Source organism: Ornithorhynchus anatinus, chromosome 5 (assembly GCF_004115215.2).
Source record: "Ornithorhynchus anatinus isolate Pmale09 chromosome 5, mOrnAna1.pri.v4, whole genome shotgun sequence".
NCBI classification, from domain to species: domain Eukaryota; kingdom Metazoa; phylum Chordata; class Mammalia; order Monotremata; family Ornithorhynchidae; genus Ornithorhynchus; species Ornithorhynchus anatinus.
In genome coordinates, this window is record NC_041732.1 from 69,427,776 (window position 1) to 69,442,480 (window position 14,705).

At 46.4% G+C, this 14,705-nt stretch overlaps 1 protein-coding gene across 3 annotated transcripts in view; it reads right to left on the reverse strand.

The window, feature by feature from the left end:
- The window catches only part of CA6 (carbonic anhydrase 6), a 36,596-nt gene extending 24,968 nt beyond the window's left edge, over nucleotides 1-11,628 (reverse strand). For 2 of the 3 annotated variants that reach the window (XM_039912079.1, XM_029064596.2), the window contains exons 1-3: nucleotides 11,341-11,628; nucleotides 10,944-11,051; nucleotides 8,246-8,428 (exon numbers count right to left, since the gene is read on the reverse strand). In XM_039912079.1, the coding sequence (XP_039768013.1) occupies nucleotides 8,246-8,428; nucleotides 10,944-11,051; nucleotides 11,341-11,611 (562 nt within the window). In that variant the 5' untranslated portion in view covers nucleotides 11,612-11,628. Of the gene's footprint in view, nucleotides 1-8,245; nucleotides 8,429-10,943; nucleotides 11,066-11,340 lie in introns of all 3 variants that reach the window. The other variant, XM_029064598.2, reaches the window with a different exon arrangement.
- Between the last annotated feature and the right edge of the window lie 3,077 nt (nucleotides 11,629-14,705).

A 14,705-nucleotide genomic window follows, 5' to 3' on the forward strand; every position in this document is an offset into this window, starting at 1 on the left:
CCACAGTGATAGGGAAGTCAGGAAGAGTATAGGGCTTGGGAGGGAAGATAAGGAGCTCAGTGTTGGACATGTTGAGTTTTAGGTGGCGGGCAGACATCCAGGTAGAGACGTCCTGGAGGCAGGAGGAGATATGAGCCTGAAGGGAGGGGGAGAGGATGGGGCAGAGATGTAGATCTGTGTGTCATCTGCATAGAGATGATAGTTGAAGCTGTGAGAGCAAATGAGTTCACCAAGGGAGTGAGTGTAGATGGAGAACAGAAGAGGGCCAAGAACTGACCCTTGAGGAACTCCTACAGTTAGAAGATGGGAAGGGGAAGAGGTACCCGTGAAGGAGACCGAGAATGAATGGCCAGAAAGATAAGAGGAGAACCAGGAGAGGATGGAGTCCATGAAGACAAGGTGAGATAAGGTGTGGAGGAGAAGGGGATGGTCTACAGTGTCACAGGCAGCTGAGAGGTCAAGGAGGATTAGGATGGAGTAGGAGCCATTGGATTGGCAAGAAGGAGGCCATAGGTGACCTTTGAGAGAGCAGACTCCGTACAATGGAGGGGATGGAAACCAGACTGGAGGGGGTTCAAGAGAGAATTGGAGTTAAGGAATTCTAGGCAGCGAGTGTAGACGACTCGTTCTAGGAGCTTGGAAAGGAAGGGTAGAAGGGAGATAGGGCAATAACTGGAAGGGGAAGTGGGGTCGAGAGAGGGGTTTTTTTAGGATGGGGGAGACATGGGCATGCTTGAAGGCAGAGGGGAAGAAGCCAATAGAGAGTGATTGATCTTACCCCTTTGGGGTAGGAGCAGTGAAAACCCACTCTTAACCAACTCTATATCAGAGATGTCCCGGAAAGACCATTTCCAGAGGAAGGATCCTTTGACTTACGAAAAAAGGTGCATTTAAGAGGAGAGTTACAGTCGCCAGGAAGTCAAGTGGCATAGTCACAGTGGGATGGGACATCTTTTTCGAGTGGTATGAGGAAGGGTCGGAATGAAACCAAAATTCAGTTTTAAGAGGTCTCAAAGATTCAAATTCAACATTTAAAGAGCAAGTAAAGGTAGTTAAAGACAAGAGTTTGACAGTCTCCTTACCCCCTGACTGTTGTCCCTCCCCAACCACCGCTCCCTTTTATCCTTAACGCCAAAGCCTGGACGACAGTGAGGCCAAAGGCCAGGAAGATGTTCTAGATACCATCTTCCTAATTCCACTGACTCTAAACCTGTGCCCTCTTCCCCCTCCTCCTTGAGACCCAAGGGAGGCATTAGGTAGTAGAAGGGTCACAGCCTAGGGGAAAGAGCATAGGTCTGGGATTCAAAAGGACCTGGGTTCTAATTCCAGCTCCACCACTTCCTCCTCTCTCCTCTCCACCAGCTCCTCCCTTCCTCCTCTCTCGCCCCGCTCCAGTCTATTCTTCACTCCGCTGCCCGGCTCATCTTCCTGCAGAAACGATCTGGGCATGTCACTCCCCTTCTTAAACAACTCCAGTGGTTGCCTATCAACCTCCGCTCCAAACAAAAACTCCTCACTCTAGGCTTCGAGGCTCTCCATCACCTTGCCCCTTCCTACCTCTCCTCCCTTCTCTCTTTCTACCGCCCACCCCGCACGCTCCGCTCCTCCGCCGCCCACCTCCTCACCGTCCCTCGGTCTCGCCTATCCCGCCGTCGACACCTGGGTCACGTCCTCCCGCGGTCCCGGAACGCCCTCCCTCCTCACCTCCGCCAAACTGATTCTCTTTCCCTCTTCAAAACCCTACTTAAAACTCACCTCCTCCAAGAGGCCTTCCCAGACTGAGCTCCTCTTCTCCCTCTACTCCCTCTGCCATCCCCCCTTTACCTCTCCGCAGCTAAACCCTCATTTTCCCCTTTCCCCTCTGCTCCTCCACCTCTCCCTTCCCATCCCCACAGCACTGTACTCGTCCGCTCAACTGTATATATTTTCGTTACCCTATTTATTTTGTTAATGAATTGTACATCGCCTTGATTCTATTTAGTTGCCATTGTTTTTACGAGATGTTCTTCCCCTTGACTCTATTTATTGCCATTGTTCTTGTCTGTCCGTCTCCTCCGATTAGACTGTAAGCCCATCAAACGGCAGGGACTGTCTCTATCTGTTGCCGACTTGTTCATCCCAAGCGCTTAGTACAGTGCTCTGCACATAGTAAGCGCTCAATAAATACTATTGAATGAATGAATGAATGAATCACTTGTCTGCTGTGTGACCTGGGTAAGCCACTTGACTTCTCTTTGCCTCAATTCCCTCATTTGTAAAATGGGGATTAAGACTGTGAGTCCTGTGTGGGACATGGACTGCATCCAACCTGATGAGCTTCTATCCACCCTAGAGCTTAGTACAGTGCCTGGCACATAGTAAGCCCTTAACAAAAACCACAGTTATTATTACTGTTGTTATTATTGATGGTAATAATAAGAATAATGGGAACTAGAAGGCTGCCCTTCTTGGACTCCTTGCAGCTGCACAGCAGGTGGCTGCAAGGGTATAAGTCAGGAACCAGAGTCTCTCAGAACTGTGAGATCACCAGGAAACTAAATGTATTCCTCCAAAGAGGGGCGTTCGATTCACTGCATGCGAATAGCTAAATAAATGTAGTCCTCCCAAAGGGAAGTTCCATTCGTGAAATACATGTTCATGTTGGTACTAAGTTTAAATTTCAGACACCAATCCAGCGTCTCATGAAAAAGCAATGTTTGTCTAAGACAGACAGTAACCTGATACTTATGTCTCTGGAAGAAGAGTATTTAGAGACTCATTGACCTCAACTAAATGGAGACAAATTCCTAATGATGACCTGAGAACATCTGGGTTCTGTTTTAAGTAGTGAAAATAATGTGTGAATGTGTTGAGAATGGGTGCACCCTTGTTTCTGAGTAAAGAGTAAGTGTAGAATGAGTTTTGGACTGGTCAGTGTTGTGAAAATGTGTATTGTGTATTGAGAGGAGAAATTTCTAACGGAATTTGGGTAGATTTAGGTAACTACAGTTCAAGAGTGCAGCTGGAGCTATCATTATAGAAGATCAAAAGGGAAAATTTGTTTGAAGAAAGAAGCCTTGCTCTAGCAAATGATTAGCTTGCTTTCCCGTGAAGTATGGCATCTCAAGTTTGACAAGTTAGTTCTCAAATGATTGTATGAAAATGCAAAGGAGGTGGTAACTTAAGCTTGCTCTTTCAGGCCACTCATCCGCCACCCTGAGGATGCTTTATAAATATACAAGTTGACTTCGTTCAAATGCCCGAATGCTGTTATTATGAATATGTTTCAGTTATGATCGATGCTTTTTCCAAATGGCCCAAGGCATACTTATGAGCAAAGGCGGATGTTAGGTTTGTAGTTAAACACCTTCTAAAGGAACTTATTTCCTGAATCGGGTTACCTGCCAGGATTAACAGGACAGAGGAATTCATTTTACTGGATAAGTAGTCAGAGATATCTGTAAAGGACTAGGTTGTTGCTGTTGTCTTATCCTGTCGAGTCATGTCCTAACCATAGCGACACCATAGATACATCTCTCCCAGAACTCCCCACTTCCATCTGCAATCATTCTGATAGTGGATTCATAGAATTTTCTTGGTAAAAATACGGACGAGGTTTACCATTGCCTCCTTCCGTGCAGTAAACAAGTCGCTGCCCTTAGATGTCTCCCATGTCGCTGCTGCCCAGCATGCGTGAGTTTTGACTTGTAGCAGATTGCTTTCCACTCACTAGCCACTGCCCAAGGAATGGAATGGGTATGCCTCTGCTTGACTCTCTCTCCTGTAGCCGTGACTGGTAGAGTACTGGAAACTCTACAGGTGCAACCCCGAGAGGGGAAAGGACTAGGTATAAAGCAGCATTTCCATTGCTTGTTTCACTCACAATTTGCAGGCGTAGTTGAATGGTAGAATGGAACACTGAAAAGCAAACTAACAAAATTATGCCCTGATACTGGGTTGAAATGGCCAGAATGCCTTCCCTTGGCTCTCTTTAGCTTAGGGAGAACACAGCTGAAAGATGGGTTTAAACCCACATGAAATCCTGATGGGAAGGCCCTTATACCACACTATGTCCCCTCTTATGACCTGGGAAAGATGGAACATAGTCCTTACTGATGATGTCTTATTGGATTATTGTAAATTTGTTAAATGGCTCTCTTAGAGAAGCAGCGTGGCTCAGTGGAAAGATCATGGGCTTTGGAATCAGAGGTCATGAGTTCGAATCCCAGCTCTGCCACTTGTCAGCTGTGTGACTGTGGGCAAGTCACTTAACTTCTCTGTGCCTCAGTTACCTCATCTGTAAAATGGGAATTAAGACTGTGAGCCCCACGTGGGACATCCTGATTCCCCTGTGTCTAACTCAGCACTTAGAACAGTGCTCGGCACATAGTAAGCACTTAACAAATACCAACATTATTATTATTATTATTAAAGCCTTACATTTGTGAGTGCAGCAAGCCCTGCCAAAACCAGACCCAAACCAGGGCCATAGACTCAAACCAGATGATTGAATACTCTTTAGTCTTTCATGACAAATAACACCCTTGAGCCCAGGTGGAAAGGATCATGCCAGGTGGAGCTAATTACATGAACTGCAGTTAAAGGTGAAAGATAGCAAACCTGAATCCATGTCCCATACTAATTAAGTTCCAGGACCATCAGAAAAGGACCCTTGAGGTCATATAAGGACTGAACCCTTAACCCCTAACCCCTAAGGATTGACCTTGCTTCTATTCTCCATAATAATAACAATAATGGTGGCATTTGTTAAGCACTTATTATGTGCCAAGCACTGTTCTAAGTGCTAAGGGGGATTCAAGGTAATCAGGTTGTTCCACATGGGGCTCTCAGTCTTAATCCCCATTTTCCAGATGAGATAACTGAGGCACAGAGAAGTTAAGTGACTTGCTCAAAGTCACATAGCTGACAAGTGGCAGAGATGGGATTAGAACCTATGAACTCTGACTCCCAAGCCCGTGCTCTTTCCACTGAGCCTTGACCCCTCCTAACTCACCTCGCTACTCTCCTACTACAACCCAGTCCACCCACTTCATTCATTTAATGCTAACCTTCTCACTGTATCTTGATCTCGTCTATCTCACCATTGACCCCTTGCCCACATCCTGCCTCTGGCCTAGAATGCCGTCCCTCCTCAAATCTGACAGGCACTCTCCCCACACCAAGCAAAGGCTTAATGAAGACATATCTTCTCCTAGAGGCCTTCCCACACTAAGCCCCTTTTTGTCTTCTCCCACTCCCTTCTGCATCAACCTGACTTGCTACTTTAATTCATCCCCACTCCCAGCCCCATAGCATGTATGTATATATCTGTAATTTATTTATATGAATATCTTACTCCTCGGCTAGACTGTAAGCTTACTGTAGGCAGGGAATGTGTGGTTTTATATTATTATATTATATTCTTTCAAGCACTTAGTATAGTGCTCTGCACATAGTATGTGCACAGTAAATATGATTGAATGAATTGAATGAATGAATGTGAGTCATGAATACTAGTCCTTGGGAAAACCCACAAAATTACTGGGACATAGATACTCAACAGGGACACTTAACCTTGGGAATAGCCCTTTTTGTTGGAGTGTGTATTTTTATAAGAACTGCCATGTGTATGCTCTTGGCCATGGGTATCCTTTTACCTCGTGTACTGCATTCAGCGCTTACTATGTGCAGAGCACTGTACTAAGCGCTTGGAAGGTACAATTCGGCAACAGATAGAATCCATCCCTGCCCAGTGATGGGCTCACAGTCTAAACGGGAGAGACAGATAGCAAAGCAAAACAGAGCAAAACAAAAACAAGACAACATCATCAAGATAAATAGACTCAAGGAGATATATACCTTATTAACAAAATAAATAGGGTAATAAATAATATATACAAATGAGCACCGTGCTGAGGGGAGGGGAAGGGGGAAGAGCAGAGGGTCAGGGGGAGGGGGAGCAGAGGGAAAGGGGACTCAGTCTGGGAAGGCCTCCTCGAGGAGGTGAGCTCTTTTGGATTTTGGAAATCCAATACCCTTTATGAAATCACTTTTCAAGCAGCAGAGATCACTAATAGTACATCGCGCCCATTTCCCGAGAGGGGTAGCACAGGTGACCTCATGGGTCCCTATCCCATGGGAGAAAGAGGACTTCTGTGCTCAATTAGCTCCAAGAGTTATAATGCCACTGCCAGAAACGACACTGGGAACCAGAAATTTACAAATTGGTGGAAGCCCAAGTGGCAGAACATTGACGCTATTGTTGTGATCCCCACCATCGGTTTTATTTGTTTCGAAGCCAAAGGCACTGCCCCAGTAGAATAGCAGTTAATGTAATCGGGCTGTGTCTTGCACTAATGCCACCCATGACCAAAATGGCATCCAGGTCCCAAAATTATATCGGGAAAATATTGGGTTTGTGTAATCTTTCTTCTAAAGGGATGCCCAGCAGCTTGAGTATTTGGCAGAACTATTTTGTTTGTGGCACCTCTGTGTAAATGGCTACTAGCCAACTGCAGTGGTATTTGCTATATTAACTATCTTTAGCCATCCATCAAAGTCCACCCAGATAATCATGCCTTCCAGGGAACTGTTGGTAACTATACCACTGATCTTTACACCAGCAATGAGCATGGAGGGTTTGCCACTTTCCAAGTGGCAAGATCACTGCATAGGTTTATGACCGTTGCACGACTGCTAAGGCAAATGTATAATCTCACTAATAATGGTTTAGCATTGCTAAGGGCATAGCATAAGTCCAAGCCACCCTTTGGTAGCACTGCAAAACTGCATGGCTTTGGATGTGCTTGGAGCAGCTCAAGGAGGACTTGTATTGTAGTAGGTACCCAATGTTGCACCTACATCCCCAACGATTTGAAAAATGTCACTGCAATACAACATTAAATATCCCAAATAGCAGAGGTATTGAACAAGGAACCAGGAACTTGGCCTATGAGGCAGGTAATAATGAAGGATGGGATCTATGATCTTATTACTTCCTGGTTCCCCAGATGTAGGGAGTTGGTTGAAGGATGTGCTGCACATTTATTCCTTGGATTATCTGTAATTCTACTTCCTTCTAGTCTCTTCTGCCTATTGAGTTACTGCTGTAATTGTATGAGAGGCACTGCTAATGTGAGTAGCCTGGAAGGAGTAGTTTCCATAGGCCTCAAGAAAGAAGGACAAGGAAACAGCAAGGAAAAAGAGATAATAATAATAATAATAATGGTATTTGTTAAGCGCTTACTATGTGCAAAGCACTGTTCTAAGCGCTGGGGGGGATACAAGGTAATCAGGTTGTCCCAAGTGGGGCTCACAGTCTTAATGCTGATTTTACAGATGAGGGAACTGAGGCACAGAGAAGTTAAGTGACTTGCCCAAAGTCACACAGCTGACAAGTGGCAGAGCCAGGATTTGAACCCATGACCTCTGACTCCCCAGTCCATGCTCTTTCCACTGAGCCACGCTGCTTCTCGAACTCATGCAAATACAGCCGTAAAGCCTACCTCATGGTCAAACCAATTGGACCCGTCCACTCAGCTAGTCCGTGTCAGTAGAGATCAGGTCGGCTCAAGATCATGAGGAGGTAAACTGCTTAAGATGGGGCACCACCCAGGTGTGTCTGGAAGGGAATTGAGTACAGGATTTTGTGTGATGATGCCAGTGAGACATCAAAGGGGGGAATGTAGAAATCAAATCTTAACCAGCCCTGTTCCGTTTTGTTTTCACACTCTATTTTGTATTTAATCTAGCTTGTTCTCCCAAGTTATGCTTCAGACACACATACACCATCAGTTAAGAAAACTGCAGTCACATTTGATTGGACTCATCAGATCAAATGACTACAAGCACTAACACTATCTCTCCCACCTTTTGGGGACGAAGTTGAGCTTGCTTTTAAGGCAACAGACTGTCCTCACCCATACAGATCTGTACTACTATTCCAGCAATAAACCCCTTGTGTTGCTGTGACTTGATTATTTTCATTTGCACCCAACAGAACCAATGCTGGGAAATGAGTGGGATTCCATTTCTCCCTGTTGTACAAACACCAGAATCGTCCAAGAAATTCCTGGGATAAAAAATCCCAGAGAAGTAGCAGGTCTCGTTTTTGCCAGGTTTTGAACATCAGAGAGGTCAGAAAGTGAGTGAAATGGGGAGGCAGGGAGGAAAGTTAAAGTGTCTGGCTCCACTTTCAACCACCCCCAAAAGGTTGGGATCAGCACAGAAGTCTGGACACATTGCTTTCCCCGCTTCCCAGCCTCACCTGTGTGACCATTGTTGGTCATGAGGAAGCTTCCCTTCAGAGGCCCCTGATAGCCGGACAGCTTCAAATGCTTCAGCTTGGGGTTGTAATGCACCTTCCTTCTCTGGATGTCAATGGGAGATTGATTCTGCCCTCCACAGTTGGGGTAAATGGATTCCCAGTGAGTTTCATCCAGGGTTCCCTCTGTTGTGGAGAAGGTGCAAACACACAAACAGACAGACCGTTAGAGTGGCAGCTGCCACTGGATAAACAGCAATCAATCAGTCATATTTCTTAAGCATTTACTGCGTGCAGGGGACTGTACTAAGTACATGGGAAAGAACAAAGTAATAGAGATGGTTGACTCATTCCCTTTGAATGGTACTTGGCACATAATAAGCACTTTAAAATACCATTATTATTATTATTCCCTGTTCACAATGGAAAGGGGAAGACCTTCCCTGAGACTGCTGGCCCACATCTCAGCCCAGTCGTTACAACCCAGGAACTGCCGGAATCTAAAGAGGAAACCCATCTTGTTCTGGCGCTGTTGGCTGGAGATCCTCTGAGGCAACCCCTAGCTCCACAACAGCTTACTTGTGTTTCCTGGGAAGGGGTGATCCCTCATGGGAACTTTGGTGGCATGTAAATCCCATTCCAGGGATGGAGCTGTTGGAGGACACTGGTTCTGACTCTCTGGTTTAGAATGCACTGACTTGCTGGGGGATCACTTTGGGGCCTGGGTCAAAGGGACATCAAAATACAAAGATGGGAATCAATCAGTCAGTCACATTTACTGAGTATGCAGAGCACTGTACTAAGTGCTTGGAATAAAATAATATAACAGAGTTGGTAGTCATGTTCCCTACCCATAAGGAAGGGGAGGCAGACATTAATATAAATAAGCAAATTATGGATCTATGCATTGGTGCTGTGGGACCGAGGGAGGGGTGAATAAAGAGTGCAAATCCAAGTGCACAAGAAAGATGCTTAAAAGGGAATGAGGAATAATGATTAAAAAGGAAATATTCATAAGGCACTCATTCTTCACATCTAATTGATTAATTTTGGCATGGAGTCAAAACTCCATAAATGAGGGGCAGGAGGTCAGGGCTGTATTACATAATTATGATATTTGTTAAGCACTTAGTATATGCCAAGCACTTTTCTACCCCAGGTAGATAGAAGAAATCAGGTTGGACACAGTCCCTGTTCCACATGGGGCTCACAGTCTTAATCCCCATTTTACAGATGAGGTAACCAAGGCACAGAAAAGCTAAAGGACTTGCCCAAGGACACACAGCAGACAAGTGAGAGAGACGGATAAGAACCCAAGTCCTCTTGACTCCCAAGCTTGTGCTCTTGCCACTAGGCCCTGCTGCTTCTCCTCATATGGCCATGTGACCTTATATATCTGGGCCTCGAATGATTGGATTTGAATGAGTATTTTATTAGTCTCTAAGGTGCCTTTTTCCCCCCTCGAAGGTGAAACCACACAGAATGCATATAAGTTTTTAGAAAGGCATCTGTGGCTCCCTTCATCATTGCTCCTGGTGAACAATAAATATAGAAATCAATTCCTTACCATCCCCCCAGTCTCTTCTCACACCACACCTATCCTTGAGAAGTGTCTTTTCCAAGATGAAAGAAATGCTGAAAACTCCTCCTTAGGGACTTTTCTGGTCCATGACCCTTGCAACCTCACAACTCTTCCTTTGAAAAATGCTTGAAGCTTTTTCAGTGGTTGCCCTCCAAACTCTTGATAATCAGCCAGCTGCTGTAAATTATTCTTCACTACATACCAACTTCCATAAGGGAAGGAGGATGGTGGTACAATTTAAAACCTGCTCTAGAAACACAAATAGCTCCTGTATATTATCAGGACCATCACAGTGCCAGGGCCTGGCCTACACATTCTTTGCCAAGGTTTAAAAAATTTGATTTTTCCAAGTTGCCTGAGGTTTGCTGCCTGGAATTTATCCCTTTGATTGGGAGCCTCATATGGGAAAGGAATTGTGTCCGAGTCGGACCTGATAATCTTATCTACCCCAGAGCTTAGGACAGTACTTGGCATGTAGAAAGTGCTTAACAAAGATCACCAATTACTATTGGTGATGTTAGTACAGAAAAAGGGACTGCCTCAAAGGAGAGTCTAAGTCCAGTTGTGTTTGCACAAGGCAGAACTTTTACACGTGCTGGGGGTGAGCTGCGTGTGATGAAATCTGCAAAACCTACTGACTGTTAGCTAACAGCCCACATTATTCAACCCCCAACACCAGGGCCTCATTTCCAGAATTTGGCTGGAAATTCACATAGAGCCATTGGCATTACATGCAGCTGGCCAGCTTCTTAGGAGGAAAACTGACAAGGGCAATTAGCAGCCAGGAGATTGAGAGATTAACAAGGTAGGGAGGACTCTCTTTTTTTAACTGTCAACAAACCTTGCTCATATTCCCCCAGATCACCCAGTCCAAAGACACTGAAGAACAAGTAGATCTGAAGCAAAGTCCCAGCTGGACAGCAACATAAAATGATCAGTGTCTGCTTTTTTTTTTTTTTTTTTGGCTTTTGGGGAGGGAGGATGGAAGCCAGGAATTGTAATTCCCAGAGCTGACAACCTGACCTGGCTTTTAGTTCTCTTCAGGAACCCGGAGCCAGAAGCTCCCCTTGAGGACCAATGAAAGACTCTGACTGGAGGTTTGAGCTCCGTTTTTATTACCTGAGTAAGTCCAAAGTGGTCCATGCTGAGCTTCAACGGTGAAGAAGAGGAGTAGGAAAGAGATGAGCGTCTTCATGGTGCAGCCGGGATCTGGAATCCTAACCAAGCCTAGAAAAGCTTTTCTTTTAAAAGCCCAGAAAGTGTAAATAGTAATTTACCAAGTCCAGCCCCTCGGCTCGCCTTTCCACCCTCACTCTACCCTACTTAAAACAATAACATCATCATCATCACCACCACCACCACAATAGCCCTTTTTACTTCATCTGTTGTCTGTAAAAAATGCTACAGTCATTTGATTGATCTCCTCACAGGTCAATGACTTTTCTGTCTAATCAGGCAGATGGCTATTTAATGACCTAAACTTCCGATGTTCTCTAAAAATGCCAAACAGTCAAACCTTTATAGCTTGGGCATCCATGTGATGGGGGAACTGCCCAAGGCAAAGGTGCCCAAGAGGTGGGGTTCCAGAGAACAATGGCGTTTTCTGTCTTCTCGGAACTGTCAAAGGGAGATTCTGGAGGCCCTGAGCTTCCTCTGACTGAGGGGCCTTGGGCAGGTTCAACTGCGGCAATGATGTGGTGAACATCCGACCTGAAATGGCTTCTGTGAAATTTCACCCAACTGTTTGGGCTGAGGTGGGCAGGGGAATGCCCATAACCCAGATTCATTTTCAGCTCCCACTATCTCTAGTCCGCTTCCAATCAAGGGTTCTGAAATGAGGCATATTATGCTGAATCCTTCCCCTTAGTCAATTATTTACTCTGATACCTGGGGTCGCTGGTGAGCAAAGTTTAGAAAAGTACTTGTTTTGGGCCTTTTGAGCAAACACGGGTGCCTGTTTTTCTCTATGGAAATTATTTATTCTGACAGCTCCACTGAACTGTGTAACACCCAAACTAATCAAACATGCCCAGTGCAATGAATTTCCTAAACCTTGTGTATCCACTTGAGTAAACAGTCCTTGACATTAGCTGACAGAAATTTTCAGGTTTTTTACTTGTTTACACTCCAAAATTCCACATGCAGCAGCCTGTCTGAAGGAACAGAGAAAGGGAAGTCTGCACCCAAATGGGCCTCTTGAAACTTGCCCAGATCTAAATGAGGTTTATTTAGTCCTTGGGCACAAAAGTGCAAAAAGAAAATGTATTCCTGCCCTGCTTCTTACTGCTCAGTTTTCCTCTAGGCTGACTAGCTATTAGAAGAGTAGCCCACTTTAAACCTCCATCAGTTCCAGAGGAATGCAGGCTGCCATGGGTTACTGGGGTCGGGATGGACTGGTCAAGCCAGAGCAGTTCTCTAGTAAAAACAAAGTCAAGACCTTGTACCCTTTGAAGCGGGCTTTTGATCTTTCCCCTCCTCCCCACCCTCTGACATTCCTCCCTTTCTGTTACCAATTCGACCTCCCCCAGGGGGAACCAAAATACACAGGAAGTAAAGGATATATGCCCCAGCACTTCCAGAAAGGTTGAAAGAAAAAGAAGAGAAGAAAAAGGAGGAACATGATTTCCCATCCTCTTTTGAAACCGAGAAGATGCTTTACCACTTTTTCAATAGTGAAGACCTTAAAGATTCTCCTTTCCAACCTGCTATAATTTCTGGGGCTCTTCTGGCTGTTTCCAATTTAGCCAATTCAAACTGTGGAGCCCTACAGGGACTCGGGGTTCTAAGGGCTTTGCCATAACTGAGTCAAGGGGAGGATTGCCTCCTGGTATCAGAATGCTTGGCTTAACACAACCTGCCAGCATTTTTGCCTTTTTACCAACAGAGTTCCAGTGTGGACTCAAGTTTAGCTTAAGATCTTCTGGGACTTCCAGCCCTGTTGCAGATCTAATGGAAAGAGCACTTCTCTGGCCATCAGGTGACCTGGATTCTAGTCATGATCCTGGTAACTGGTGAATGTTGATAAAGACTGCATGTTCATTTCACACCGTGCTGGACACCATCCTCCACCCATTTGCTTGTTCATTCATTCAATAGTATTTATTGAGCGCTTACTATGTGCAGAGCACTGTACTAAGCGCTTGGGATGAACAAGTCGGCAACAGATAGAGACAGTCCCTGCCGTTTGACGGGCTTACAGTCTAATCGGGGGAGACGGATAGACAAGAACAATGGCACTAAACAGCGTCAAGGGGAAGAACATCTCGTAAAAACAATGGCAACTAAATAGAATCAAGGCGATGTACAATTCATTAACAAAATAAATAGGGTAACGAAAATATATACAGTTGAGCGGACGGGTACAGTGCTGTGGGGATGGGAAGGGAGAGGTGGAGGAGCAGAGGGAAAAGGGGAAAATGAGGCTTTAGCTGCGGAGAGGTGAAGGGGGGATGGCAGAGGGAGTAGAGGGGGAAGAGGAGCTCAGTCTGGGAAGGCCTCTTGGAGGAGGTGATTTTTAAGTAAGGTTTTGAAGAGGGAAAGAGAATCAGTTTGGCGGAGGTGAGGAGGGAGGGCGTTCCAGGACCGCGGGAGGACGTGACCCAGGGGTCGACGGCGGGATAGGCGAGACCGAGGGACGGCGAGGAGGTGGGCGGCGGAGGAGCGGAGCGTGCGGGGTGGGCGGTAGAAAGAGAGAAGGGAGGAGAGGTAGGAAGGGGCAAGGTGATGGAGAGCCTTGAAGCCTAGAGTGAGGAGTTTTTGTTTGGAGCGGAGGTCGATAGGCAACCACTGGAGTTGTTTAAGAAGGGGAGTGACATGCCCAGATCGTTTCTGCAGGAAGATGAGCCGGGCAGCGGAGTGAAGAATAGACCGGAGCGGGGCGAGAGAGGAGGAAGGGAGGTCAGAGAGAAGGCTGACACAGTAGTCTAGCCGGGATATAACGAGAGCCCGTAATAGTAAGGTAGCCGTTTGGGTGGAGAGGAAAGGGCGGATCTTGGCGATATTGTAGAGGTGAAACCGGCAGGTCTTGGTAACGGATAGGATGTGTGGGGTGAACGAGAGGGACGAGTCAAGGATGACACCGAGATTGCGGGCCTGCGGGACGGGAAGGATGGTCGTGCCATCCACGGTGATGGAGAAGTCTGGGAGCGGACCGGGCTTGGGAGGGAAGATGAGGAGCTCAGTCTTGCTCATGTTGAGTTTTAGGTGGCGGGCAGACATCCAGGTGGAGACGTCCCGGAGGCAGGAGGAGATGCGAGCCTGAAGGGAGGGGGAGAGGACAGGGGCGGAGATGTAGATCTGCGTGTCATCTGCGTAGAGATGGTAGTCAAAGCCGTGAGAGCGAATGAGTTCACCGAGGGAGTGAGTGTAAATGGAGAACAGAAGAGGGCCAAGAACTGACCCTTGAGGAACTCCAACAGTTAAAGGATGGGAGGGGGAGGAGGCTCCAGCGTAGGAGACCGAGAATGATCGGCCAGAGAGGTAAGAGGAGAACCAGGAGAGGACAGAGTCCGTGAAGCCAAGGTGAGATAAGGTACGGAGGAGGAGGGGATGGTCGACAGTGTCAAAGGCAGCAGAGAGGTCAAGGAGGATCAGAATGGAGTAGGAGCCATTGGATTTGGCAAGAAGGAGGTCATGGGTGACCTTAGAGAGAGCAGTCTCGGTAGAGTGGAGGGGACGGAAGCCAGATTGGAGGGGGTCTAGGAGAGAATGGGAGTTAAGGAATTCTAGGCATCGATTGTAGACGACTCGTTCTAAGATTTTGGAAAGGAAGGGTAGTAGGGAGATAGGACGATAACTGGAGGGGGAAGTGGGGTCAAGAGCGGGTTTTTTTAGGATGGGGGAGACGTGGGCGTGTTTGAAGGCAGAGGGGAAGGAGCCCTT